This window comes from Hypanus sabinus, chromosome 5 (genome assembly GCF_030144855.1).
Source record: "Hypanus sabinus isolate sHypSab1 chromosome 5, sHypSab1.hap1, whole genome shotgun sequence".
NCBI classification, from domain to species: domain Eukaryota; kingdom Metazoa; phylum Chordata; class Chondrichthyes; order Myliobatiformes; family Dasyatidae; genus Hypanus; species Hypanus sabinus.
Genome location: NC_082710.1, coordinates 175,491,556 through 175,517,971, shown reverse-complemented (window position 1 = coordinate 175,517,971; position 26,416 = coordinate 175,491,556). Strand labels below are relative to the sequence as shown.

The 26,416-nt window shown below is 43.8% G+C and overlaps 1 protein-coding gene across 1 annotated transcript in view; it reads right to left on the bottom strand.

The window, feature by feature from the left end:
* Positions 1-25,738, bottom strand: part of LOC132394833 (uncharacterized) — a 37,824-nt gene extending 12,086 nt beyond the window's left edge. The window contains exons 1-9 of the mRNA XM_059971237.1: positions 25,328-25,738; positions 25,150-25,245; positions 24,300-24,533; positions 22,185-22,207; positions 21,858-21,970; positions 11,708-12,273; positions 5,477-5,893; positions 5,290-5,385; positions 4,967-5,200 (exon numbers count right to left, since the gene is read on the bottom strand). Of these exons, the coding sequence (XP_059827220.1) occupies positions 4,967-5,200; positions 5,290-5,385; positions 5,477-5,893; positions 11,708-12,273; positions 21,858-21,970; positions 22,185-22,207; positions 24,300-24,533; positions 25,150-25,245; positions 25,328-25,738 (2,190 nt within the window). The remainder of the gene's footprint in view (positions 1-4,966; positions 5,201-5,289; positions 5,386-5,476; positions 5,894-11,707; positions 12,274-21,857; positions 21,971-22,184; positions 22,208-24,299; positions 24,534-25,149; positions 25,246-25,327) is intronic.
* Positions 25,739-26,416: the final 678 nt, after the last annotated feature.

The window sequence follows — 26,416 nt, the reverse complement described above, 5'->3', positions numbered from 1 at the left end:
CTGAACCGGAGGGGTACTAACATTTTTGCAGGAATGTTTGCCAGTGCTGCTCGGGGGGGTTTCAACTAGATGTGCAGGGGGCAGGGATCCAGATCCAGAGGGTTGGTCAGAAGGAGCATGGGGTTAAATGTGTAGAAGGTTTGGGTGATCTTGAGAAGGTCATCAAAATTCAAGGTGCAATTAGCCCGATGGAAGTTCAAGGAGCTGGGTTAGGTACAATAGACAGTGTTTTAAGCAAAGAGAGGAGGAATGGGCGAAGAATTCTATACTTGAATGCGCGTAGTGTCAGAAATAAGACAGATGAGCTTGAAGCTCAGATGAAAATGGGGAACTACGATATTGTTGGGATAACGGAGACATGGCTGCAAGGGGATCAGGCCTGGGAATTGAGTGTACCAGGGTATACGTGCTATCGTAGAGACAGAAATATGGGAAGAGGGGGTGGGGTGGCCCTGTTGGTGAGGAATGAGATTCAGTCCTTAGCAAGGGGTGACTTAGGAACAGGGGAAGTAGAGTCTGTGTGGATTGAGCTGAGGAACAGTAAGGGTAAAAAGACCCTAATGGGTGTTGTGTACAGGCCCCCAAACAGTAGCGTGGATATTGGGTACAAGTTGATGAGGGAGTTAACATTGGCATGTGCTAAAGGTAATGCAGTCGTTATGGGAGATTTCAACATGCAGGTGAACTGGGAGAATCAGGTAGGTGCTGGACCCCAGGATAGGGAGTTTGTGGAGTGTCTAAGAGATGTATTTTTGGAACAGCTTGTGATTCAGCCAACCAGGAATGAAGCTATTTTGGACTTGGTGATGTGTAATGAACAGGAATTGATAAGTGATCTTGAAGTAAAGGAGCCATTAGGAAGTAGTGATCATAACATGATAAGTTTTTATCTACAATTTGAGAGGGATAAGGGCAGATCAGAGGTGTCAGTGTTGCAATTAAATAAAGGAGACTACGGAGCCATGAGGGAAGAGCTGGCCAAAGTTAAATGGGCGGATGTCCTGGCAGGAAAGACAGTGGATCAGCAGTGGCAGATATTCTTGGGGATAATACAAAAGATGCAAAAGCAGTTCATTCCAATGAGAAGGAAGGATTCAAAGAGGGGGAAGGGGCCACAGTGGTTGACAAAGGAAGTCAGAGATTGTATAGCATTAAAGAAAAAGAAGTATGACAGGGCTAAGATGAGTGGGAATACAGATGATTGGGAAAGTTTTAAGGAACAGCAGATCTTAACTAAAAAAGCAATACGGAGAGAAAAAATCAGGTATGAGCTCAGTCTAGCCAGGAATATAAAAGGGGATAGCAAAAGTTTTTTTGGCTATGTGAAGAGAAAGAAGATAATTAAGAACAATGTTAGCCCCTTGAAGAATGAATTGGGAGAAATTGTTATGGGAAACAGGGAAATGGCAACAGAATTTAATGCGTACTTTAGATCTGTCTTCACCAGGGAGGACACAAGCAATCTCCCAGATGTATGGATGGGCCAGGGTCATAAGATATCAGAGGAATTGAGACAGATTGACATTAGGAAAGAAATTGTGATGAGTAGACTGGTAGGACTGAAGGCTAATAAATCCCCAGGTCTAATAAATCCAGATGGTCTGCATCCGAGGGTTCTAAAAGAGGTGGCTCAGGAAATTGCGGATGCATTGGTAATCATTTTCCAATGTTCCTTAGATTCAGGATCAGTTCCTGAAGATTGCAGAGTGGCTAATGTTATCCCACTTTTCAAGAAGGGAGGGAAGGAGAAAACGGAGAACTATCGCCCTGTTAGCCTAACGTCAGTCGTGGGGAAGATGCTTGAGTCCATTATTAAGGACGAAATAGTGGCACATCTTGATGGCAGTTATAGGATTCGGCCGAGCCAGCATGGATTTACCAAGGGCAAATCATGCTTGACTAATCTGTTGGAGTTTTTTGAGGGTGTAACAAGGATGTTAGACGAGGGTCAGCCAGTGGATGTAGTGTACCTAGATTTTCAGAAGGCATTCGATAAGGTGCCACATAGGAGATTGGTGAGTAAAATCAGAGCTCATGGCATTGGGGGCAGGGTTTCAACATGGATAGAAAACTGGTTGGCAGATAGAAAGCAAAGGGTAGCAGTGAATGGGTGTTTCTCGGACTGGATGCAGGTGACTAGTGGGGTACCACAGGGCTCTGTATTGGGACCACAGCTCTTTACGATTTATGTCAATGATTTAGATGAGGGCATTGAAAACTATATCAGCAAGTTTGCTGACGATACTAAACTGGGTGGCAGTGTGACATGCGAAGAGGACGTTAGGAGAATACAGGGAGACTTGGATAGGCTGGGTGAGTGGGCAGATACTTGGCAGATGTCATTCAATGTGAATAAATGTGAAGTTATCCACTTTGGAAGCAGGAACAAGAGGGCAGAGTATTGTCTGAACGGTGTAGAGTTAGGTAAGGGAGAAATGCAAAGAGACCTAGGAGTCCTAGTTCATCAGTCAATGAAGGTGAATGAGCAAGTGCAACTGGCAGTGAAGAGGGCAAATGGAATGTTGGCCTTTATTACAAGAGGAATTGAGTACAAGAGCAAGGATGTCCTTTTGCATTTGTACAGGGCCCTGGTGAGACCACACCTGGAATATTGTGTACAGTTTTGGTCTCCAGGTTTAAGGAAGGACATTCTGGCAGTTGAGGAAGTGCAGCGTAGATTCACTAGGTTGATTCCTGGGATGGCAGGGCTGTCTTACGCAGAGAGATTGGAGAGATTGGGCTTGTACACGCTGGAATTGAGGAGATTGAGAGGGGATCTGATTGAAACGTTTAAGATAATTAAAGGATTTGATAGGATTGAGGCAGGAAATATGTTCCAGATGTTGGGAGAGTCCAGTACCAGAGGGCGTGGATTGAGAATAAGAGGTCAGTTATTTAAAACAGAGTTGAGGAAGAGCTTCTTCTCCCAGAGAGTTGTGGAGGTGTGGAATGCACTGCCTCGGAAGACGGTGGAGGCCAATTCTCTGGATGCTTTCAAGAAGGAGCTAGATAGATATCTGATGGATAGGGGATTCAAGGGATATGGGGACAAGGCAGGGACTGGGTATTGATAGTGAATAATCAGCCATGATCTCAGAATGGCGGTGCAGACTCGAGGGGCCGAATGGTCTACTTCTGCACCTATTGTCTATTGTCTATGAACTTTTTACAAATTTGTTCCTCTAAATCCCTAGGACTGTTCAGTGGTCTGTAAAATAGCCCCATGCATGGTCATACCTTTCTTATTTCTCAGTTCCACATATAATCTGTCACTAGATGAGTTCCTGATGCAGCACTACCATGACATTTTCCCTGACTAGTAATGTCACCCGTCCTCCTTTAATACCTCCCACTTTGTCACATCTAAAACAACAGAACTCCAGAATATTGAGCTGCCCATCCTGTTCCTCCTGCAATCAAGTTTCACTAATGGATACAATGTCATAATTCCAGGTGTCAGTCCATGCCCTGAGCTCATCTGCCTTTCCTATATTTCTTGCATTGAAATATATGCAGCTAAGGACTCTCAGTCGCCATCCACAACATTTTGATTCCTGACTTTGTCTAAGGTAATACCAACATCTGTCACCACAACTTCTCCACTAGCTGTAATAGCAGTCTGTTTCCCAACCCCTTGCATCTCTAGTTTAAACCTCACCATGCTGCATTAGCAAACTTTCCTGCTAGAATGTTCGTCCCCTTCCAGTTCAGATGCAAGCTGTCCCATCTGTACAGGTTCCACCTTCCCTGAAAGAGAGCCCAATTATCCAAAAATTGTTTGCCCTCTCTCTTACACCAACTCCTTTGTCATGTGTTGAATTGAATGATCTTCCTAGTTCTGGCCTCACTAGCACGTGGCATGGGTAGCAATCCTGAGATCACAACCCTGGAGGTCCTGCCCTTTAACTTAGCACCAAACTCCCTATGCAGAACTTCATCATTCATCCTACCCATTTCATAGACTATGACTTCTGGCTGTTCACCCAATATGCCCTGGACCCTGGCACCTGGGAGGCATGATGACATCCAGGAATCTCGTTCTCACCTTCAGAACCTCCTTTTTGTTCCTGTATCTAACAAATGCCCTAACACCACAGTGGCCTTTTCTCTTGCCTTCCCTTCTGAGTCATGGAGCCAGACAATGCTGGAGATCCGACAGCTGTGGTTTTCTTCTGTTAAGTCACTCTCCCACACCCCCTCAGTATTTAAAGTGATATCCTGTTGTTGAGGGGAATGGCCACAGTGGTATTCTGCACTGGCTCCTTAACCCTTTCCCCCTTCTTAACTGTCATCCAGTTTCCTGTGCCTTGCACCTTAGGTGTAACTACCTCTCTATGTATCCTATATATCACCCCCTCAGCATCCCGAATGATCTGGAGTTCATCCAGTTCCAGCTCCAACTCCTTAATGTGAAGTGATAGAAGCTGCAGCTGGATGCACTTCTCATCGTTGTAGACATCAGGGACTCTGGAGCTCTCCCGGTCTTCCCACATTCTGCAAGAGGAGCATTCCACTGTCCTGCCTTGCATCTCTATTGTCCAAGATGAGCAAATGTAAGGAAGGGAAAGGAAAAAAACTTTACCCACAGCTTTTCATTTTTGCTTTCTCTGACTGAAGCCCTCCTTTGCTGATGCCTCGAAGATCTAAAGCCTCAAAATCTCCACTCTAACTGTCTAATGCTTCTAAGGGTGAATACACAATGAATTTGATAGGTTAGACGTGGACCCCTGCTGTAAAATCACATTCCTTGGAGATAGAAATTAGTTATTCAAATTTGATTTGAGCTTTTGGTTGCTTAAAACTCTCAACAAGGCTGAAGAGACATAATTGCCTGTGAAATGGCCAAGCCTTAGACTTTGATTGAAGGGCACAACCCTGGCAGTGTTAACAGCAGACATAGCGTACGAATTTTAAAAACAATGTGTGTGCTCTTACAGCTGAATTGAAATATTCTGTACTTCCTCACCTTCAGAAACATCACTGCATCTTTCTGCTCCATCTGTTGCTGTAACATTGAGATTTCCTTCTCAATGGAAGTTAATTTCTCTTGAATCGACCGAAGATTTTTCTCCATTAGATCCACAACCCTTCCCTCCTGTTCTCGGAGATCACTGATTAACCGCTGCTCTTTCTCGGTGAGGCTCTGGTGTATTCGAGTGAACTCGGATGAGATGTGGGACTCCAGACTGCGTGACTGATCCTACCGAATGAAATGTGGACATCTTTATATAACGCAATAACTGGAGCAAAATTAGATGAGAACCAAAGTGCAAACTGGGGAGACTTTACCAGAAACTGAGAAATCGCCTGTTTCTGTTGCTCCTCCAGTTTTAAAATTGACAATTTCCTCCCGATGAGCGACGTGTGGAAAGACTTCACCTGAGCCTGTGATATGGGAGAAGATCCCGAACAAAAGTATTATCGAATAAAAATGCATGAATATAATCGGGTGAGAAATATATTTATTCCTTTTTACCTTGTATATTTCAACAGCTTCTTTGATCGGCATAAAGTAATGAAATTTGTGTTCCCGCGAATCTCTACAGATCAGGCATATCAGTGTCTTGTCTGTCTCACAAAACAGTTTCAGTTTTTCCCCATGTTCATCGCAGTGAAGTTGACTTTCTTTCTCTGGTTGACTCAATTCCAGTTTTCGAGCTTTCTCTGCCAGTCTCATTAAGGCCCGATTCACTTTGAGGATTATTGCCTGAAACTCCTCTCTACATTCAGGGCAGATGTTTCTCGCCTCCCTTTCCCAACAGTGTGTGATACAGAGGCGGCAGAAGTTGTGGCCACACTCCAGTAACACCGGATCGGTGAATAAATCCAAGCAGATGGGGCAAGTGGCCTCCTCGATCCAACTGTGATCTTGTTGTTTTGAAGCCATGTTAACTCACGGCATTTCCCGGTTCAAAATAATTTCACTTTCGATACTGACCCCTGCAGTACCGCGATTGCCCACTACACGCGCTGCTGTCTCAGGGAATAGTGAGCAAGCTCCGTTCAGTGCAACAAAGCAGGCTGAAGGTTCTATCGTAACCGTCACGTTGGGTCGGGTCGCGTTGACATTTAAAAAGCCCGAGTAGATATAAGGGAGGTAAGTAACTCAGCAGGGTTATGTGGAGTTTCCTGTGAGAGGAGATTGAGGCCAGAGCCACCTTATCCAGAGTTTACAGCTGATGAGAGGTACTGTAATTTCATTAAAATGGTCAAGATTCGAATCAGAATCAGGTTTATTATCGCCGGCATGTGACGTGAAATTTGTTAATTTAGCAGCAGCAGTTCAATGCAATACATAATCTAGCAGGGAAAAAAATAAAATACAACAATAATAAATAAACAAGTTATTGTTTACGTACATTTACGTATAGTATATTGAATAGATTATTTAAAAAGTGCAAAAACAGAAATACTGTATATTTGAAAAGTGAGGTGGTGTCCAAAGCTTCAAAGTCCATTCAGGAATCGGATGGCAGAGTGTAAGAGATCTGAAGGATTATTTTAAAGTGGACTGTTCCTTTAACAAGTGAGAGAGGGAGCGAGCGGCTTGTGTGCTATTTCAGCAGCTGGGAGTGAGAGAAAGTTTGAGTTGCCTTGGAAACTGAAAGGCGGAGCTCTATGATGGACAGCTCGTGTTCTGCACTTGTGAAATATATACAAGGTCGAATGGATTTATAATCAGACACACAAGAGACACACGACACGCCAGAGGCAAGAAGGACACTGGTGGGGTTTTTGCTCATGGTGTGGACAAAGGGGTGACCGGTGGGGAGCTATCGGTGTGTTTAACCCTGGCCTGGGTTGATAACTCCACCACAGAAGACGGCATCCTCTTTTTGTGGTCACAGTCGGTGACTGTATGTTTCGGGAGCAGGAGGACGGCGTGGAGGATCGGCATCGGCATCGGCTGGGAAGACAAAACAATTCTCCCTCTCCCCCCTCCCTCTCCCTCTCCCTCTCCCCCTCCCCTCAAATCAAATTCCAGAACTGAACTGATTACTTACCATACAATCGTAAGACTGTATCACCTAACCACCTGAGCTGGAAAGCTTGGGAACTTTATTTACTCACTTATATATGCATATACTCTGCTAATCTGTTTACCTTATCTTGTTTTATATGACTTTATCACGTAGTTACTAATAAAATAGAGTTATAACGGAAGACTCAGACTCCAGGTGTGTCCATTTCTGCTGGTCCTTTTTTGACCCATTACAGGGTGCGTAACACCTTTTACTGACATTGAGTGCCAGGTTGTTGCTGCGGCACCATTCCACTAGTTGGCATATCTCACTCCTGTACGCCCTCTCCTCACCACCTGAGATCCTACCAACAATGGTTGTATCGTCAGCAAATTTGCAGATGGTATCTGAGATATGCCTAGCCACACAGAGAGTAGAGCGGTGGGCTAAGCACACACCCCGAGGTGTGCCAGTGTTGATCGTCAGTGAAGAGGATATGTTATCACCAATCCGCACAGACTGTGGTCTTCTGGTTAAGATGTCAAGGATCCAATTGCAGAGGGAGGTACAGATTCAGTAACTCATTGAACAGGATTGTGGGAATGATGGTATTAAATGTTGAGCTACATTTGATAAACAGCATCCTGACGTAGATGTTTGTGTTGTCTAGGTGGTCTGAAGCCATGTGAAGAGCCATGGAGATTGCATCTGCCATTGACCTATTATGGCGATAGGCAAATTGCAATGGGGCCAGGTCTTTGCTGAGGCAGGAGTTCAGTCTAGTCATAACCAACGTCTCAAAGCGTTTCATCACTGTTGATGTAAATGCTACTGGGCGATAGTCATTAAAGGCAGCCCACATTGTTCTTCTTTGGCACTGGTATAATTGTTGCCTTTTTGAAGCAAGTGGGAATGTCTGTCCGTAGCAGTGAGAGGTTGAAAATGTCCTTGAATACTCCTGTTAGGTGGTTGGCACAGGTTTTCAGAGCCTTAACAGGTACTCCATCGGGACCTTCTGCATTACAGATTGAATGTTGCCAGTCCCCTTGTCTTTAAACACAGGGATCAAAAGATCATGAGACATAGGAGCAGAATTAGGTCATTTGTCCATCACATTTGCTCTGCCATTAGGTAACGATTGGTTTATTTTCCCTCCGAACCCTATTATCCTGGCTCCTCCCCATAACTTTTGACACCCTTAATAATGAAGAACCTATCCACCTCCACTTTGAATATACCCAACAACTTGGCCTCCTCAGTCATCTATGGAAATGAATTGCCCAGATCCACCACTCTTTGGCTAAATAAATTCTTCCTCATGAATACTAGAGATTCTGCAGGTGCTCGAAATCCAGAGTAACACTCACAAAATGCTAGAGAAATCAGAAGGTCGGGTAGCATCTACAGAAATGAATAAACAGATGGCGTTTCAGTCTGAGACCCTTCATCGGGATTGACACTCAGTCAAGAATTTCAGATTAGAAATTCTTCCTCATCGCTATTTTAAAAGGACATCCTTCTGTTCTGAGGCTGTGCCCTATGGTCCTGGACTCCCCCACTATTGGAAACATCCTCTCCACGTCCACTATCTGGGGTTTTATACAGAAAGTGCGGGAGTGGTGGTAGAGGACATGAAAGACATTTAAGAAACCCTTTTAAGAAAAACATATTCAAGAGTTATAGGCTATGTACGAGGGAAGGCTTAGATCGATCGTGGAGTAAGTTATTTGGTCATCACAACTTCATGGCTGAAGGATATGAAATGTTCTATGTTCTGTATACATCTGCATATTACAGGAAACTCGATGTTGACTTCAATGTTGGGCATTTCTTATTGCTCTGCCTTTCACAGCTTTATACTTATGACTTAAGGCTATGAAGCTCAGCACAGCTCCAATGCTATATTTAAATTTACTGACGACGGCACTGTTGTTGGCCGGATCAAATGTAGTGACAAATCAGCATTTAGGATGGAAATTGAAAGTCTGTGTGAGTGGTACCACAATAACAACCTCGCTCTAAATGTCAGCAAGACCAAGGAGTTGATTATTAACCAGGAGGAGGAAATCAGAGATCCATGAGCCAGTCCTCACCGGAGGATCAGAGGAGGAGAGGGTTAGCAGCTTGAAAATTTCTCGGTGTTATAATTTCAGAGGACCTGACTTGGGCCCAGAACATAAGTGCAATTACGAAGAAAACACAGCAGCGTCTCTACTTCCTTAGACGTTTGCAAAGGTTCGGTATGACATCAAAAACTTTGTCAAACTTCTATAGATGTATGCTGGAGAGTATATTGATTGGTTTTATCATGGCCTGATATGGCCCTGAAACAGAAAGTCCTACAAAAAGTAGTGGATGTAGCCCAGTTCATCACGGCTAAAGCCTCCACCCCTCAATTGAGCGCTGTCACAGGAAATCAGCATCCATCTTTAAGGACACCCACCATGCAAGCCATGCTCTCTTCTGGGTACTGCCATCAGGATGAAGGTACAAGAACATCAGGACTCACACCACCAGCTTCCGGAACAGTTACTATCTCTCAACCATCAAGGCTATTGAGCCAGTGGGGACTTTACGCACCCCATCACTGAACTGTTCGCACAACCCGTGTCTTTCTTCTCTAACTGCTTGAGTGGTCTCAGTTGTAAGTGGACAGCTCCCTTGAGGAGCACTTGTAGCAGTTGTAGCCTGGGGTGTCAGTGGGCTACTTTGAATGTTAACAGTATCTTTTTTGGGTTTCCTAGTGCCCGTCCACCTATTCGGCAGTGCATCACTAGCTCTTTGCTTACTGTCATGTCTAGCACTAGCGCCAGGCGTGGCGGTATCACTCTCTTCCATACACATTTCTAAAGCGAATGGGTATTACTTTTCATGCCTGCAGCCAGATTATAGTTTCAGCAGCCCCTAACATTAAGAAAATATGCTGATCAGAGCACCCCCTTGTCTATTATTATTATTTTCTTTTACTTGCACTCTCTGTTGCCTTTTGCACGTTGGTTGTATGTCCGTCCTGTTGGGTGCGTTCTTTCATTGATCTTTTTATGGATCTTGGATTTACTGAGTAAACCCACAAGAAAATGAACCTCAGAGTTTTATATAGTGATATATATGTACATATATATGTTTGTAGACGGGTCATATTCTGCATGGAGATCTGTCACCGGTGGAGTGCCTCAGGGATCTGTTGTGGGACCCTAATTCTTCGTGATCTTTATATATGACCTGGATGAGGAAGTGGAGAGATGGGTTAGTCAGCTTGCTGATGACACAAAGGTTGGGAGTGTTGTTGTTAGTGTGGAGGGCTGTCAGAGGTTACAGATGGACACTGATAGGTTGCAGAACTGGGCTGAGGAGTGGCAGATGGAGTTCAACCAAGATAAGTGTAAAGTGGTTCATTTTGGTAGGTCAAATATGTTGGCAGAATATAGTATTCATGGTAAGACTCTTGGCAGTGTGGAGGATCAGAGAGATCTTGTGGTCCAAGGCCACAGGACGCTCAAAGCAGCTGCAAAGGTTGACTCTGTGGTTAAGAAGGCGTAAGGTGTATTGGCCTTCATCGATCGTGGAATTGAATTTAGGAGCCGAGAGGTAATGTTGCAGCTATATAGGACCCTGGTCAGACTGTGCTTGGAGTACTGTGCTCAGTTCTGGTCATCTCACTACAGGAAGGATGTGGAAACCATAGAGTGCAGAGGAGATTTACGAAGATGTTGCCTGGATTGGGGAGCCTGCCCTTTGAGAATAGGTTGAGAAAACTCGGCCTTTTCTCCTTGGAGCAACGGAGGATGAGAGGTGTATGAGATGATGAGAGGCATTGATCATGTGGACAGTCAGAGGCTTTTTCCCAGGGCTGAAATGGCTGCCACAAGAGGACACAGGTTTAAGGTGCTGGGGTGTAGGTACAGAGGAGATGTCATGGGTAAGTTTTTTTACTCAGTGAGTGGTGAATGTTTGGAATGGGCTGCCGGCAAAGGTGATAGAGGCAGATACGATAGCGTCTTTTAAGGGACTTTTGGATAGGTACATGAAGCTTAGAAAAATAGAGGGCTATGGGTAAGCCTGGTAATTTCTAAGGTAGAAACATAGAAAACTTATGTGGGCCAAAGGGCCTGTATTGTGCTATAGGTTTTCTATGTTTCTACATTGATAATATATTTACTTCGAACTCTATTGTGTTGTCTCTCTGTGTATCTCCCTCTTTTTCTAATTGGTGTTGTTTTATACTCTATTGTGTTATCTCTCTGGAGCTACAGAATGAATGGGACTAGACTCCAACTTTAAAGTTATCTGACTTTCCATAGATGCTGATAGACCTCCTTAGTGTTTCGGTTTTGCATTCAGAGATTCAACTCCTGAAATTTTCAACAAGAAAAACTATGCTGCAACTTTTGACTGGAGCAAATGATAGTATTCATTCATGCCAGTTTACAGAAAGTGGAAGGAATTGGCATTCACTGTGCTTTAGGACCCGAGGGAGTTGGGGAGCACGGCTGCGTCTTGCCCATCTGCCTTTCGCAGCAATTCTTATGACAATTGTTTCAATCTTTAAATTTTCGCAAAACCATTTATGTTCCATTGAAGGATATAGCTATCACCTTAAAATTAATAGATCCATAGTTTGTGCATCATATATATATTTCACATATTTACATTTATACGTAATTTATTTCCAGACTCAATTCAGGATTTCTGGAGTAAATAGGACCTATTCGGTGCTAACCTGTTGTCAACGGGATTCTGCCTCACAGCCCCTGAGCCCCACTCGTGACGGTAGTCCCGGGACCTGACCCGTTTATGTACAAGGAGCAGATTTTCAGCCAACTTTCATCCCAAGTTTCCAAGAAAGGATACAGATTCCCCGTGAATTTATTCCCACTGAAGGTGTAGAGATGGGACTTGGTCTCTGCGTTGTAAAATGAAACTGTCCCCGACTCATAACTGAGATAAACTGCCACCCTCCCAGGGATAGGACCGGTAGGGAGACGGGATGGCGTGGATGTTAATGCATTGAACCCATCATCAACACGTCCGATGATCCAGAATCCGGTCTCCGGACTCAGCTCGACCCATCCCTTCCTCTCCACAGACTCAGCAGCGACTCCCAGACCCCAGCCCCAATTCCCCGCCACCTCCACCTCCCAGTAATGTCTCCCCGAAGTGAATCCCTCCGATCCCAGCACACAAGGACAGGCAGTAAATCTCTTCCCTCCATCAGGGAGATCCCTCAGCGTCCGGGTCCATCTCACACTTTTCCGATCTTCAGACATCTCGAGCCCCGGACCCGCTGTTTCCACATCCAGGGTGACAGAGACTGGGGAGAACAAGCAGAGAATTAGAGAGTCCCCGGGGTAGGGGGAGGATGGGGTTCTCAGGCCGCGCGACACCAGGAGCTGTTTGGAGAATAGAAGATGGTCAGCCTTACTGTCCCACAGAAACTTTAGCAGTATTCACCAAACTTTATTAGATAGAAAAGCAATACTCTCTACAAAGTTAACGTTTAGCCGTTACAACTTCCACAGACTTTCAGTATTTCCTGTTTTATTTAAAATATCGTCAAAGATTGATTTGTGTGTCTTGTAAGATTATGACAGCAGAGGTAGGGGCAGTCTGGGAGGGAGAAAAGCGGGAGGTCATGGAGAGGTACTCAAACAGTGAAGGAAGAGGGACGAATGGTATTGGGAGCCCGAGTGTGCGAGGGCTTGAGAGAGGTTATGTAGAGATTGAATCTGCAATTATTGAGGCAGATTTGAGGGTGGAGAATATTGAGGGTAGCATGATGATTCAGGAGTTTGTGAGGAAGAGGGGAAGGAGCAGACAAGTGTCCACGGGAGTGATTACTGGCACCAATGAGAAATGCAGAGAGTGAGAGAGAGGAGAGGGAACGACAGTAAGAGAGAGGTGGTTATAGGAGAGAGACGCGAGAGAAGGTAAGAGAGAGGGAGAGAGAGAAAAAAGAAGAGAGGATGAGAAAGAGGGGGAGAAGAGTTAGAAAGAAAACAGAACGAGGGAGGGAGAAAGTGAGAGAGGGAGGGGTAGGAGAGAAAAAAAAGAAAGGACAGAGATGTAGGGAGAGACAAGATAGAAAAAAGAGGGGGTGGAGAGATAAGAGAAGAAGAGAGAGAGGGAGAGATGGAGAGAGAGAAGTCATGGGCACGCATGAGTGTAATTCTTTTCGCTTACTGTGGAGAGGTAATACTCTACTGTGGTTTTAAAAGTAGCTCAGGCTTTTCTTTGCATTTTATCTGGATTGTGCACACCAACTTATGAATGTAAATGGTCACAACACTCCCTAGAATCCAGAAACAATTCTAACTGACACAATGGTGATCCCGGATAAAGGGTGCTTTAGAGAATTCAGAAAATTTCACTGAGGATTTGAGGGAGAAAACATGGGGATTCTAAAGAAACTGTTGGTGATTAATTATTTGGGTAGAGAGAGGTGCTCTCAGACCATTAGGAAGCAGTAGGTCTTCCAGGAAGGGAGATAAGTGAGAGTTGCTGTATAATCACTGGGGCAGGTACATCAAGGTTTAAAAGCTTCACGGCAGTTTCTCTAAGTTGGTCTTCAATCGATGAGAGAGAGGGAGTGAGTACAAACAGATCTGCAATCAATAGTTAAAAGGCAGAGCTTCATGGCAGATTCTCTGAGTTGGGCTGCAACCAATCCACAAGAGGGATTCATTAGAAAGGACGAATAAAAATAACGCAACAACGAGCAGAGCAGCCATTATTGGAGCAGCTATTCTTTTGAGTATGCCAGTATCTCGAGTGACTTTGGCTCATCAGGCTCTGGTGAGATCAGGCTTGTGTGAGGTAAAGTATCCGGTAAGATTCTCTCTTTTTGTTCGTTCATCATCTGTTAGGGCAGTATAGTGAGAATGGCTCCAGCAGTCTTGTATCGTACTGTGTGTGGGATGTGCAAAGTCTGAGTGACCTGCAGTCTCCCAGATAAACACATTTGCAGCAGGAGCACTGAGCTGCAGTTCGTGAGAGAACATATTAAGGAACTGGAGCTGCAGCTCGATGACCTTTGACTCACATGGGAGAATGAGGAGGTGATAGACAGGAGCTACAGGGTGCTAGTCATCCCTAGGTTACAGGTGATGGGTAACTGAGTGACTATCAGGAGAAATACAGAAAATGTACAGCTATTGCAGAATACACCTGTGGTTGTTCCCCTCAATAATAAGTATATAACATTAGACATTACTGAGGGGGATGGTCTACCAGTGATTGGGGGAGGGGGTGGGGAGCCACAGTGACTGGGTCTCTGGCATTGAGTCTGGTGCTGCGTCTTAGAAGAGCAGAGAGGTGAAGAGGACTGCAGATTTCACAGGAGATTCCATAGTCAGGTGAACAGAAACAAGATCCTATGGGCACGAGGAGAGAAACCCAAATGGTATGTTGACTCCCGGTGTAAGGATCAGGAATGTTTCAGGTCAGATCCATGGCATTTTCAAGAGTAACGGTGGGCAGGCAGACGTCTTGGTGCATATTGGCACCAATCACATAAGTAGAGAAGGTGAGGAGATCCTGAAGAGAGGTTTTAGGGGGCTAGATAGAAAGCTGAAAAACAGGACCTACTGGATTGCTGCCTCTGCCATTGATACTGAGGGTGAGAATACGATGATCTGGCAGGTGAATGTATGGCTGAAGAACTGGTGCAGGAGGCAGAGGTTCAGATTTATGGATCATCGGGATCTCTTCTGGGCAAAATACAACCTGTACAAAAGGGATAGTTACACCTGAATCGGAGAGTGTCAAATATCCTTGTGGGCAGGTTTGCCAGAGTTGCTTGGGAAGGTTTAAACTAATTTGACAGGAGTTGGGAACCAGAGTGATAGTGCTGAGGATGAGGTAGTTGATTTACAAACAGAGGCAGTGTGTAGTGAGACTCCTGGCAAGGAGAGGCTGATGATCAGGGAAAATTGCAGTCAACAGGATGAATTGCAATGTAAAAGATGGAAAAAATCAAAATGAGTGAATACAGGACTGAAGGTGTTGTAATTCAATGCATGCAGTATACTGAATAAGGTAGATAAACTTGCAGCACAGTTATAAATTGGCAGGTATGATGCTGTAGGCATTGAATCATGGCTGAAAGAAGATTATTGTAGGGAGGATAACATCCAAGAATACACCTTGTATAAAAGGGACAGGCAGGAAGGCAAAGGGAATGGTGTGGTTCTGTTGATAAAAAAATGAAATCAAATCATTAGGAAGAGGTGATATAGGGTCAGAAGGTGTTGAATCATTGTGGGTAGAGCTAAGGAACTGCAAGGGTAGAAATACCCTGATGGGAGAAATACACATACCCCCAAACAGTAGTAAGGAGGTGATCTACAAATTACAACTGGAGATTGAAAACACATGCCAAAAGGGCAATGAGGGATTTCAATACATGGGTAGATTGGGAAAATCAGGTTGGTGCTGGATTCAAGGAGGGAGATTTCTAGAATGCTTGGAGACGGCTTTTTAGAGCAACTCCTGGTTGAGCCCTCTAGAAGATCAGCTATTCTGGTTGGGTGTTGTGCAATGAACCAAAATTAATTAGAGACCTTAAGGTGAAAGAACCCTTGGGGGAAAGTGATCATAATATTATTGAATTCACCCTGAAATTTGAGAAGGAGAAGTTAAAGTCAGATGTATCAGTATTACAGTGGAGTAAAGGGAATTAGAGGCATGAGAAAGGAGCTGGCCAAAATTGATTGGAAAGGAACACTGGCAGGGATGACAGCAGAGCAGCAATGGCTGGAGTTTCTGAGAGAGATTCAGAAGGCACAGAATTTATACATCCCAAAGAGAGAGCATATAATAGAGCAAAAATTAGTGGGAAGTTAGAGGATTGGAAAGCTTTTAAAAACCAACAGAAAGCAACTAAGGAGGAAAAGATGGAATAATATTAAAGAGAAAACCAGAGGTTTCTTCAGATACATGAAATATAAAAGAGAGGTGAGAGTGGATATCAGACCATTGGAAAACAGTGATGGAGAGGTAGTATTGCGATTCAAGGAAACGGTGAATGAACTGAATAAGTATTTTGCACCACTCTTCATGGTGGAAGACACTGGCAGTACTGTGGAAGTTCCATAGTGTCAAGGGTCAGAAGTGTCTGAAGTTGCCATTACTAGGGATCAGGTTCTTGGGAAGCTAAAAGGTCTAAAGGTAGGTAAGTCATCTTAACCAGATGGGATGTACACCCCAGGGTTCTGAAAGAAGTGTCTGAAGAGACTGTGGAGGCATTATTAATGATCTTCCAAGAATCACTAGAATCCGGAATGGTTCAAGAAGACTAGAAAATTGCAAATGTCTCTCTACTCTTCAAGAAGGGAGAGAGGCAGAAGAAAGGAAATTATAAGCTAGTTTGTCTGACCTCAGTGGCTGGGAAGGTGTTGGAGTTGATTGTCAAGGATGAGGTTTCGGGGTACTTGGAGGCAAATGATAAAATAGACCGTAGTCAGCATGGTTTCCTCAAGGGAAAATCTTACCTGACAAATCAATTTGAATTCTTTGAAGAAATCACAAGCAGAATTGGTTGATGTTCTCTACTTGAATTTTCAGATTTTTGACAAGGTGCCACACATGAGGCTGCTTAACAAGTTAAGAGTACACACCGCTGGAAGAACTCAGCAGGTCAGGCAGCATCCGTGAGAAAAGAGTAGCCAACGTTTCGGGCCGAGACCCTTCATCAGGAATGGGGGAAAAGTAGCCCAAAATGTTGGCTACTCTTTTCTCACGGATGCTGCCTGACCTGCTGAGTTCTTCCAGCATTGTGTACATATTCTTTGATCCACAGCATCTGCAGTTGTATTTTTGTGTTTTAACAAGTTAAGAGCCCATGGTATTACAGGAAAGAATCTAGCATGGATAAAGCAGTAACTTTTCTGTTTGGCTGCCAGTGACTAGGGGTGTTTCGCAGGGCACTGTGTTGGGACTGTTTTCTAATATTATATTTCACTAACTTGGATGACGGAATTGATGGCTTTGTTGCAAAGCTTGTGGATGATATGAAGATAGGTGGAGGGGCAGGTAGTTCTGAGGAAGTAGAAAGACTACAGAAGGACTGACAGATAAGAAGAATGGGCAAAGTGGTGCCACTTTGTATATAGTGTCAGGAAGTGTATGGTCATGCACTTCGGTAGAAGAAATAAAAGGGGACACTGTTTTCTAAATGGGAAAAAAAATTTAAAAATCTGAGGTGCAAAGGGATTTGGGATCCTTGTGCAGGATCCCTAAGGCTAATTTATAGGTTGCATCTGTGGTGAGGAAGGCAAATGCAATGTTAGCATTCACTTCAAGAGGACTAGAATATTAAACCAAGGATGTAATGTTGAAGCTTTAGGAAGCACTGGTGAGACCTCACTTGGAGGATTGTGAGCAGGTTTGGGTCCCTTATCTTAGAAAGGATGTACTGCCACTGGAGATGGTTCAAGAGAGGTTCACAGAATTGATTCCAAGATTGAATGGCTTGTCATATGAAGAGTGTTTGATGGCTCTTGGCCTGTATTCACTAGATTTCAGAAGAATTAAAGGGTAGACTATTTTCTAAATGAAGAGAAAATTTTAAAATCTGAGGTGAAAAGGGATTTGGGAGTCCTTGTGCAGGATTCCCAGAGGTTAGTTTACAGGTTGAAACTGTGGTGAGGAAGGCTAATTGAAACCTATCAAATATTGAAAGTATTGATGTAGTGGATGTGGAGAAGGTGTTTCCTATGGTGGGAGTACCGGAGGACTCACCCTCAGACTAGGAGGGCATCCTTTTAGAATGGAGAAAAGGACATAGAAACATAGAAAATACGTGCAGAAGTATGCCATTCAGCCCTTCAAGCCTGCACCGCCATTCAGTATGATCGTGGCTGATCATCGAACTCAGAACCCTGTACCTGCTTTCTCTCCATACCCCCTGATCCCTTTAGCCACAAGGGCCATAGCTAACTCTCAAGTCTAGCCAATGAACCGGCCTCAAATGTTTCCTGTGGCAGAGAATTCCACAGATTCACCACTCTCTGTGTGAAGAAGTTTTTCCTTATCTCTGTCCTAAAAGGCTTCCACTTTATCCTTAAACTGTGACCCCTCGTTCTGGACTTCCCCAACATCAGAAACAATCTTCCTGTATCTAGCCTGTCCTATCCCTTTAGAATTTTATACGTTTCAATAAGATCCCCCCCTCAGTCTTCTAAATTCTAGCAAGTATAAGCCTAGTCGATCCGGTCTTTCTTCATATGAAAGTCCTGCCATCCCAGGAATCAATCTGGTGAACCTTCTCTGTACTCCCTCTGTGGAAAGAATGTCTTTCCTCAGATTAGGGGACCAAAACTGTACACAATACTCCAGGTGTGGTCTCAGGAAGGCCTTGTACAACTGCAGTAGAACCTCGCTGCACCTTTACTCGAATCCTCTGGCTATAAATGCCAACATACCATTCGCCTTTTTCACCGCCTGCTATACCTGCATGCCCACCTTCAATGACTGGTGTACAATGACACCCAGGTCTCGTTGCATCTCCCCTTTTCCTAATCGGTCACCATTCAGATAATAATCTGTTTTCCTGCTCTTGCCACCAAAGTGGATAACCTCACATTTATCCACATTAAATTGCATCTGCCATGAATTTGCCCACTCACCTAACCTATCCAAGTCACCCTGCATCCTCTTAACATCCTCCTCACAGCTAACACTGCCGCCCAATTTCGTGTCATCCGCAAACTTGGAGATGCTGCATTTAATTCCCTCGTCTAAATCATTAATATATATTCCAGCACTGAGCCTTGCAGTACCCCACTAGTCACTGCCTGCCATTCTGAAAAGGTCCCGTTTATTCCCACTCTTTGCTTCCTGTCTGCCAACCAATTCTCTATCCACATCAATACCATACCCCCAATACCATGTGCTTTAAGTTTGCATACTAATCTCCTGTGTGGGACCTTGTCAAAAGCCTTTTGAAAATCCAAATATACCACATCTACTGGTTCTCCCCTCTCCACTCTACCAGTTACATCCTCAAAAAATTCTATAAGATTCATCAGACATGATTTTCCTTTCACAGATCCATGCTGACTTTGTCCGATGATTTCACCGCTTTCCAAATGTGCTGTTATCACATCTTTGATAACTGACTCCAGCACTTTCCCCACCACCGATGTCAGGCTAACCGGACTAAAATTCCCCTGCTTCTGTCTCCCTCCTTCTTTTAAAAAGTGGGGTTACATTAGCCACCCTCCAATCCTCAGGAACTAATCCAGAATCTAAAGAGTTTTGAAAAATTATCACTAATGTATCCACTATTTCTTGGGCTACTTCCTTAAGCACTCTGGGCTGCAGACCATCTGGCCCTGGGGATTTATCTACCTTTAATCCCTTCAATTTACCTAACACCACTTCCCTACTAACATGTATTTCCCTCAGTTCCTCCATCTCACTGGACCCTCAGTCCCCTACAATTTCCGTAAGATTATTTATGTCCTCCTTAGTGAAGACAGAACCAAAGTAGTTATTCAATTGTTCTGCCATGTCCTTGTTCCCCATGATCAATTCACCTGTTTCTGACTGTAAGGGACCCACATTTGTCTTAACCAATCTTTTTCTTTTCACATATCTATAAAAGCATTTACAGTCAGTTTTTATGTTCCCTGCCAGCTTTCTCTCATAATCTCTTTTCCCTTTCCTAATTAAGCCCTTTGTCCTCCTCTGCTGGACTCTGAATATCTCCCAGTCCTCAGGTGTGCCACTTTTTCTGGCTAATTTGTATGTTTCTTCTTCGGAATTGATACTATCCCTAATTTCCCTTGTCAGCCATGGGTGCACTACCTTCCCTGGTTTATTCTTTTGCCATATTGGGATGAACAATTGTTGTAGTTCATCCATGCGATCTTTAAATGCTTGTCATTACATATCCACCGTCAACTCTTTAAGTATCATTTGCCAGTCTATCTTAGCTAATTCATGTCTCATACCTTCAAAGTTACCCTTCTTTAAGTTCAGAACCTTTGTTTCTGAATTAACTAAGTCATTCTCCATCTTAATGAAGAATTCCACCATATTATGGTCACTCTTACCCAAGGGGCCTCACACGACAAGATTGCTAAGTAACCCTTCCTCATTGCTCAATACCCAGTCTAGAATGGCCTGCTCTCCAGTTGGTTCCTCAACATGTTGGTTTAGAAAACCATCCCACATACATTCCAAGAAATCCTCTCCCTCAGCACCCTTACCAATTTGGTTCACCCAATCTATATGTAGATTGAAGTCACCCATTATAACAGCTGTTCCTTTATTGCACGCATTTCAAATTTCCTGTTTAATTCCATCCCCAACCTCACTACTACTGTTAGGTGGCCTGTACACAACTCCCACCAGCGTTTTCTGCCCCTTAGTGTTATGCAGCTCTACCCATATCGATTCCACATCCTCCAGGCTAATGTCCTTCCTTTCTATTGCGTTAATTTCCTCTTTAACCAGCAAAACTACCCCACCTCGTTTTCTTTCCTGTCTATCCCTCCTGAATATCCCTGGATGTTGAGCTCCCATCCTTGCTCACCTTGGATCCATGTCTCTGAGATCCCAACTATATCATATTCATTAATAACTATCTGCACATTCAATTCATCCACCTTGTTACGAATGCTCCTCGCATTGACACACAAAGCCTTCAGGCTTGTTTTTACAACACTCTTAGCCCTTATACAATTATGCTGAAAAGTGGCCCTTTTTGATTTTTGCCCTGGATTTGCCTGCCTGCCACTTTTACTTTTCACCTTACTACTTTTTGCTTTTACCCTCATTTTACACCCCTCTGTCTCTCTGCACATGTTCCCATCGCCCCGCCACATTAGTTTAAATCCTCCTGGACAAATTTCTTTAGCCAGAGAGTGGCGAATCTGTGGAATTTATTGCCACAGACAGCTGCGGAGGCCAGGTCTTCACATATATTTAAGACAGAGGGTGATCGATTTCTGATTAATCCTGGCATGAAGGGATATGGGGAGAAGGCAGGAGGTTGGTGCTGAGGAAATTAATGAATCAGCCATGATGAAATGACACAGCAGACTCGATGGGCCAAATGGCCTAATTCTGCTCCTATATCTTAAATTATTTTTTATTAAACAAAATATACTTTATTCAAAAATAAAATTATGTACAATAAACCATGCCATGTCTCTCAGTCCTTTACAAATGTTTGCATTACAGTCTTTACATTCCCACACTTTTGCCACCCAGGTGGCACTCTGTTACTTCATATTTACAGACAGTGGTTTAGGGGTATACACCCCACCACCCACCCCTCAACTCCCGCGGGAGAACCCTAGACTGTGGTCCTTCCCCACCGGGCCCTTGCGGTGGCTGCACCGAGTTTGAGTGCGTCCCTCAGCACGTACACCTGCAGCCGAGAATGTGCAAGTCGGCAGCATTCCCCCACGGACATCTCCGTGTGCTGGTAGACCATCAAGTTTCGGGCCGACCAAAGAGCGTTTTTGACCGAGTTGATGATCTACCAGCAGCACCAGATGTTGGTTTGTTATTATTATGATGATGATGGGCATGTTATGTTGCCACTGGAATGTGTTACAGCACTGGCAGGCTGTCTCCAGCACATCTTTAGGTTGTGCTTGTTGTTATCACAAACAATGCAGTTCATCCTCTGTTTCAATGTACACATGATAAATGAATGAATCAGAATCTGAGGTTAATCCTTTGGCTGAGCACTCTCCTCCTGCATTTGGCATTGGGGAAATGAACTCTAATGCATGCCTGATTGGGTGTTAAGTAAACGAGCAAATGTTCATACTAATTAGGTCAATTTCCTGCACATTTCGTATCAGCACTTAATACATTAATACTTTGATATTCCTGCAAGGCGCCAAGTTCTGAATCAGAACAAATAAATATGTTATTTACCAGGATGAATGTCATCGAACATTTCCCTCCACACTGGCAAAGGTAATGGACCAATTAATTTTTCTAACGTCAGAGCCCCTTCCGTGATTCCAAGTGCCCTGTCATCTCCATCCCTGCAAATATTAAATCAGTTTAAAAATATAGAAAACCTACAGCACAATACAGGCCCTTCAGCCAACAATGTTGTGCCGAATATGTATTTACCTTAGAAATTACCTGGGATATAGAAACATAGAAAACATACAGCAAAAAGTTTAATAGAACTTAGACAAATTCCTGGTTAAGGTTACGAAGTTCAGAAGTGTTTCAGTGAAGAGCGTATCCTACCTTCTCTTCCGACAGGATTCCTCCTGAAACAGACAAATCAAAAATCACACTGGAGATACTGATCACATTCATTAAGTTGTCTGTTTGTTTAAGTAATTAATTAATTAGCGATACAGTGGAGGACAGGGTTTTCTTGTCCGCCAAGCTGCACTGGCTAGCACCCCAGCTGTTTAACCTTAGCCTAATCACAGGACAATTTACAATGACAAATAAACCTATTAACCAGTATGTCTTTGCACTGTAGGAGGAAACTGGAGGACCCAGAGGAAACCCAAGCGGTCACAGGAGAACATACAAACGTATTCCAGGCATGGCCGGAATTGAACTCCAAACTCCGACGCCCTAAACTGCAATAGCATCATGCTAACCACTACACTTGCTACCATAGATGTAAGGTTATATTAATTTATGAACATTTTCTTGAGTTGATTATCAAAGCCGGGGGACTTTCACATGCAGATCAAGACAAGGTTATAAATTTACTCATCCCTGTTCACTGAGCATTTTACAATATGCTGTCGCTAAAACAAGCAGAGATTGAATGTTTTCACAGGTTGGAAATTCATTCAATCCCCTGGGAATATCACAGACAGCTGTTAAAGTCAAGAGAGGAGATTGCTTGTGGACTGAAAAGATTCTGCAGTGATGATAGGTGAGATGTCAGATGACTGGAGGAGAGTAACTGTGGGAATTTTATTCAGTCATGGTATATAGTGTCATACAGGTGCTCGATCCCAACAGATCTATGCAAGCCAGGATTCCCAGCTAAACCAGCCCTATTTACTCACATTTGGCCTATGTCCCTCTAAACATTTTCAACCTTGTACCTTTCTACTACCTTTTAAATATTAAAGTATTGTGTCAAGTACTTTCTCTGACCAACCATTCCATATACTGTCCACCCTCTTGTTGAGAAAGTTGCCTCTCGGTTTCTAATACATTTCTCCTGCTCTTAATCGAAACCCCTCTAGTTCTGAATTCCCAAATGTATGCACTTGCTCTATCTGTCCAGCAAGAATTTATACACACGTGGAATGAATCAGCTAATTAGCGACCGGAATTGAACAATCTGATGATAGATAGTAGAAAAGCTGCTGGAAAACAAAAGTTGGATTGTTGTAAAATCTTTTTTCCCTTTATGATGGAGAACAGTTATCCAAATTTAGGTATTGTGATTATTTTGGAGTTCTCATGGATGTACTGGCATCGGAAAATGTTCCAGAGGAGATTCATGAGAATGATTCCAGGAATGGAAGTGTTAATAGATGAGGATCATGTGATGTCTCTGGCCCTGTACTCTCTGGAATTTAGAAGAATGAAGGGGAAACCTCACTGAATCCTATCAAACAATTTAAAACCTGGATAGAGTAGACATGGAAAGGGTGTTTCCTATATTGTAGAGGTCAATGTCAAAAGGACACAGCCTTAGAATAGAGGAATGTCCTATTAGAACAAAGAAAATTGGAATTTCTTTACCATTATCTATGGAATTTATTGCCACAGATGACTGGGAAAGTCGACTCATTGGGTATATTTAAAGTGGAGTTTGATAGGTTTTTGATTAATAAGGAAGTCAAAGGTTATAGGGAGAAGGCAGGAGAATGGGGTTGAGAAGGATAATAAATCAATGATAGAATGGCAGAGCAGACTGAATTGACTAAATGGCCTAATTCTGCCTTCTAAAATCTGCAGACAAATCATCGCAAACTCCAGTTTGTCAACACCGTCCATGTCAGAAACCAGAAAAAGAAATGTGATTGTGCACGATCATGAAATATACTTAACATGCCAACGAGGCAGAGGGTGACAACCTTTTGTGTGCTAGTAGCAAAAGATGTGTGCGTATACACACATGTACACCTTTGAGGGAACATTGCCTATGTCTTATAGTCTAATTTGTTTTGACCTTCTGGTGACTTGAAATCCTTAGCAAAGTCAATGAGATATAATTACCTGTGAAGTAGCCAAGACAGACATACATATCAAGGGCAATAAATCTGGCATTGTTGACAGCAGACATGGCATTAACGTAGGAAATACTGTCATGTGTTCCCTGTCATCATTGTCTGTGTGCAATTGTAGTGAATGGAACTGAAGTAAACTACATGTCCTCACCTTCAGAAATGTCACTTCATCTTTCTGCTCCATCTGTTTCTGCAGGATTGAGATTTCCTCCTCAATGGAAGTTAAACTCTTCTGAATCTCTCGAAGATGTCTCTCCATTCGGTCTACAGCCCTTTCCTCCTGTTTCTTGAGATCTCTGATTAAGCGTTGCTCTTTCTCGGTGAGCTTTTGGTGCATCTTAGTGAACTCGGATGAGATATATAACTCCAAACTACGTGACTGGCCCTATCAAAAGAAACGTTTACAGAATACAATAACTAAAGAAATCGAGAGATCACAGAACATGAGAGATTCTGCAGATGCCGGAAAACCAGAGCAACACGCACACAATGAGTTTTTAGATGGAGACATAACATAAACATTTTTACTCCTCAATAATGTGAAGGATGTAAGAAATAAAGTCAAATCATTCAATTCAAATGCTGGAGGAATTCAGCAGGTCAGGCAATATCTATGGAGAGGAATAAACAGTCAATATTTTGGATTGAAATCCTTCATCAGGATTGAAAAGGAAGGGGGAAGAAGAGAGAATATGAAAGTGGAGGGATGAAAAGGAATATAATCTGCCAGGGTATATGTGAAAGCAGGTCGGTGTGGATGGGGCAACTGTGCAGGAAGAAGCTGGGAGACCATAGGTGGAAGAAGTGAAGGGCTGAAGAAGGAATCTGACAGGAGAGGAGAATGGACCTTGAGAAAGGAGAGGAAGAGGGGTACCAGAGGGAGGTGATGGACAAGTGAGGAGATGAGAAGGGGTTAGAGGGGAGCTAGAATGGGGAATAGCAAAAGAGGTGGTGATTACCAGAAGTTAGAGAGCAGAAATTCGCAAAAAGGGAGGCTTTACCCGAATCTCAGAAATTTGCTCTTTCTGTTGCTGCTCCTTTCGGAGAATTTCCGATTTCCTCGCGGTGAGTGGCATGAGGGACGATTTCACCTGGTCCTGCAGCCGATCATAAAACAAAAATATTAAAGAATAAACATGTATCAAGTTAATCAAGTCATCAAATTCGTTTCCTTCCTACCTTGTAGAATTCAACAGCTTCTTTAATCGGCATAAAGTTATGAAACTTGTGTTCCCGCGCATCTCTACAGATCAGGCAGAGCAATTTCTTGTCCGTTTCACAAAACAGCTTCAGTTCTTCCGCGTGTTCCTCACAGTGAAGTTCACTTTCCTGCGCTGACGGACTTAAGTTCAGTTCTCGAGCTTTATCAGCCAGTCTCATTAAGGCCCGGTTCGCTTTAAGGATGATTTCTTTGAACCTCTCTCGACATTCCGGGCAGGCTGTCTTCGCCTCCTTTCCCCAACACCGTTCGATGCAGTCGCGGCAAAAACTGTGTCCGCACTCCAGTGATACCGGATCGGTGAAGAAATCCAGGCAGACGGGACAAATTGCCTCCTCGGTCCAACTCCCGACCTGGCGTTTGGAAGCCATGCCCTAATTCAGACACTTCCTAGTCGACACTTCCTAATTCAGACACTTCCGCGTTCGGTGAGCAGCTGAACTCCTGCAGTTCCGCGACTGAGCACTGAGCGCGCGGAAGTTCCCGAGGAAGGAACGGTGACCTCAATCAATCCGATCGCTGGAACGGCGCAGGGTGAGGGTTCTCGGGTGACTGGCAACGAAGCAGATCGGAGATGAGATTAACCAAACCTGAATATAAATTGAGTAAACACTGAGTACGAATGTGTGGAGAGTCCCGTGAGACGAAATTAAACAAGCCGGAGCCACGTTATCCACAGTACAGAATCAATAAGAGGGTATTGTTGATGGGAAAGGTGGGGGGTGGGGGGCGGGGGGGGGAGCTGTTCAGTAATGAGGAGAGAATGGAGAGGTCTGGTTTGTTCTTCTAGGAAGGGGAAGGCTGAAACATGACCGAGGCACACAGAAGCTTCAGAGGGTACAGATGAGCAAGACTCCTGGAAATTTTTCCGCGTATTACAGACAGATACAGCTGAGAGGACGTACAGTTAGCGTAAGAGGCAGAATTTAAAAGGATATGCGAGGAGAGCGGTACGCTCCTGGAATGCTCTGTCTGTCATGGCGCCAGACACTGAGCGTCTGATAACATTTAAGAAGTGGGTGGATGCGCAGTTGGAGGATGGCGACCAA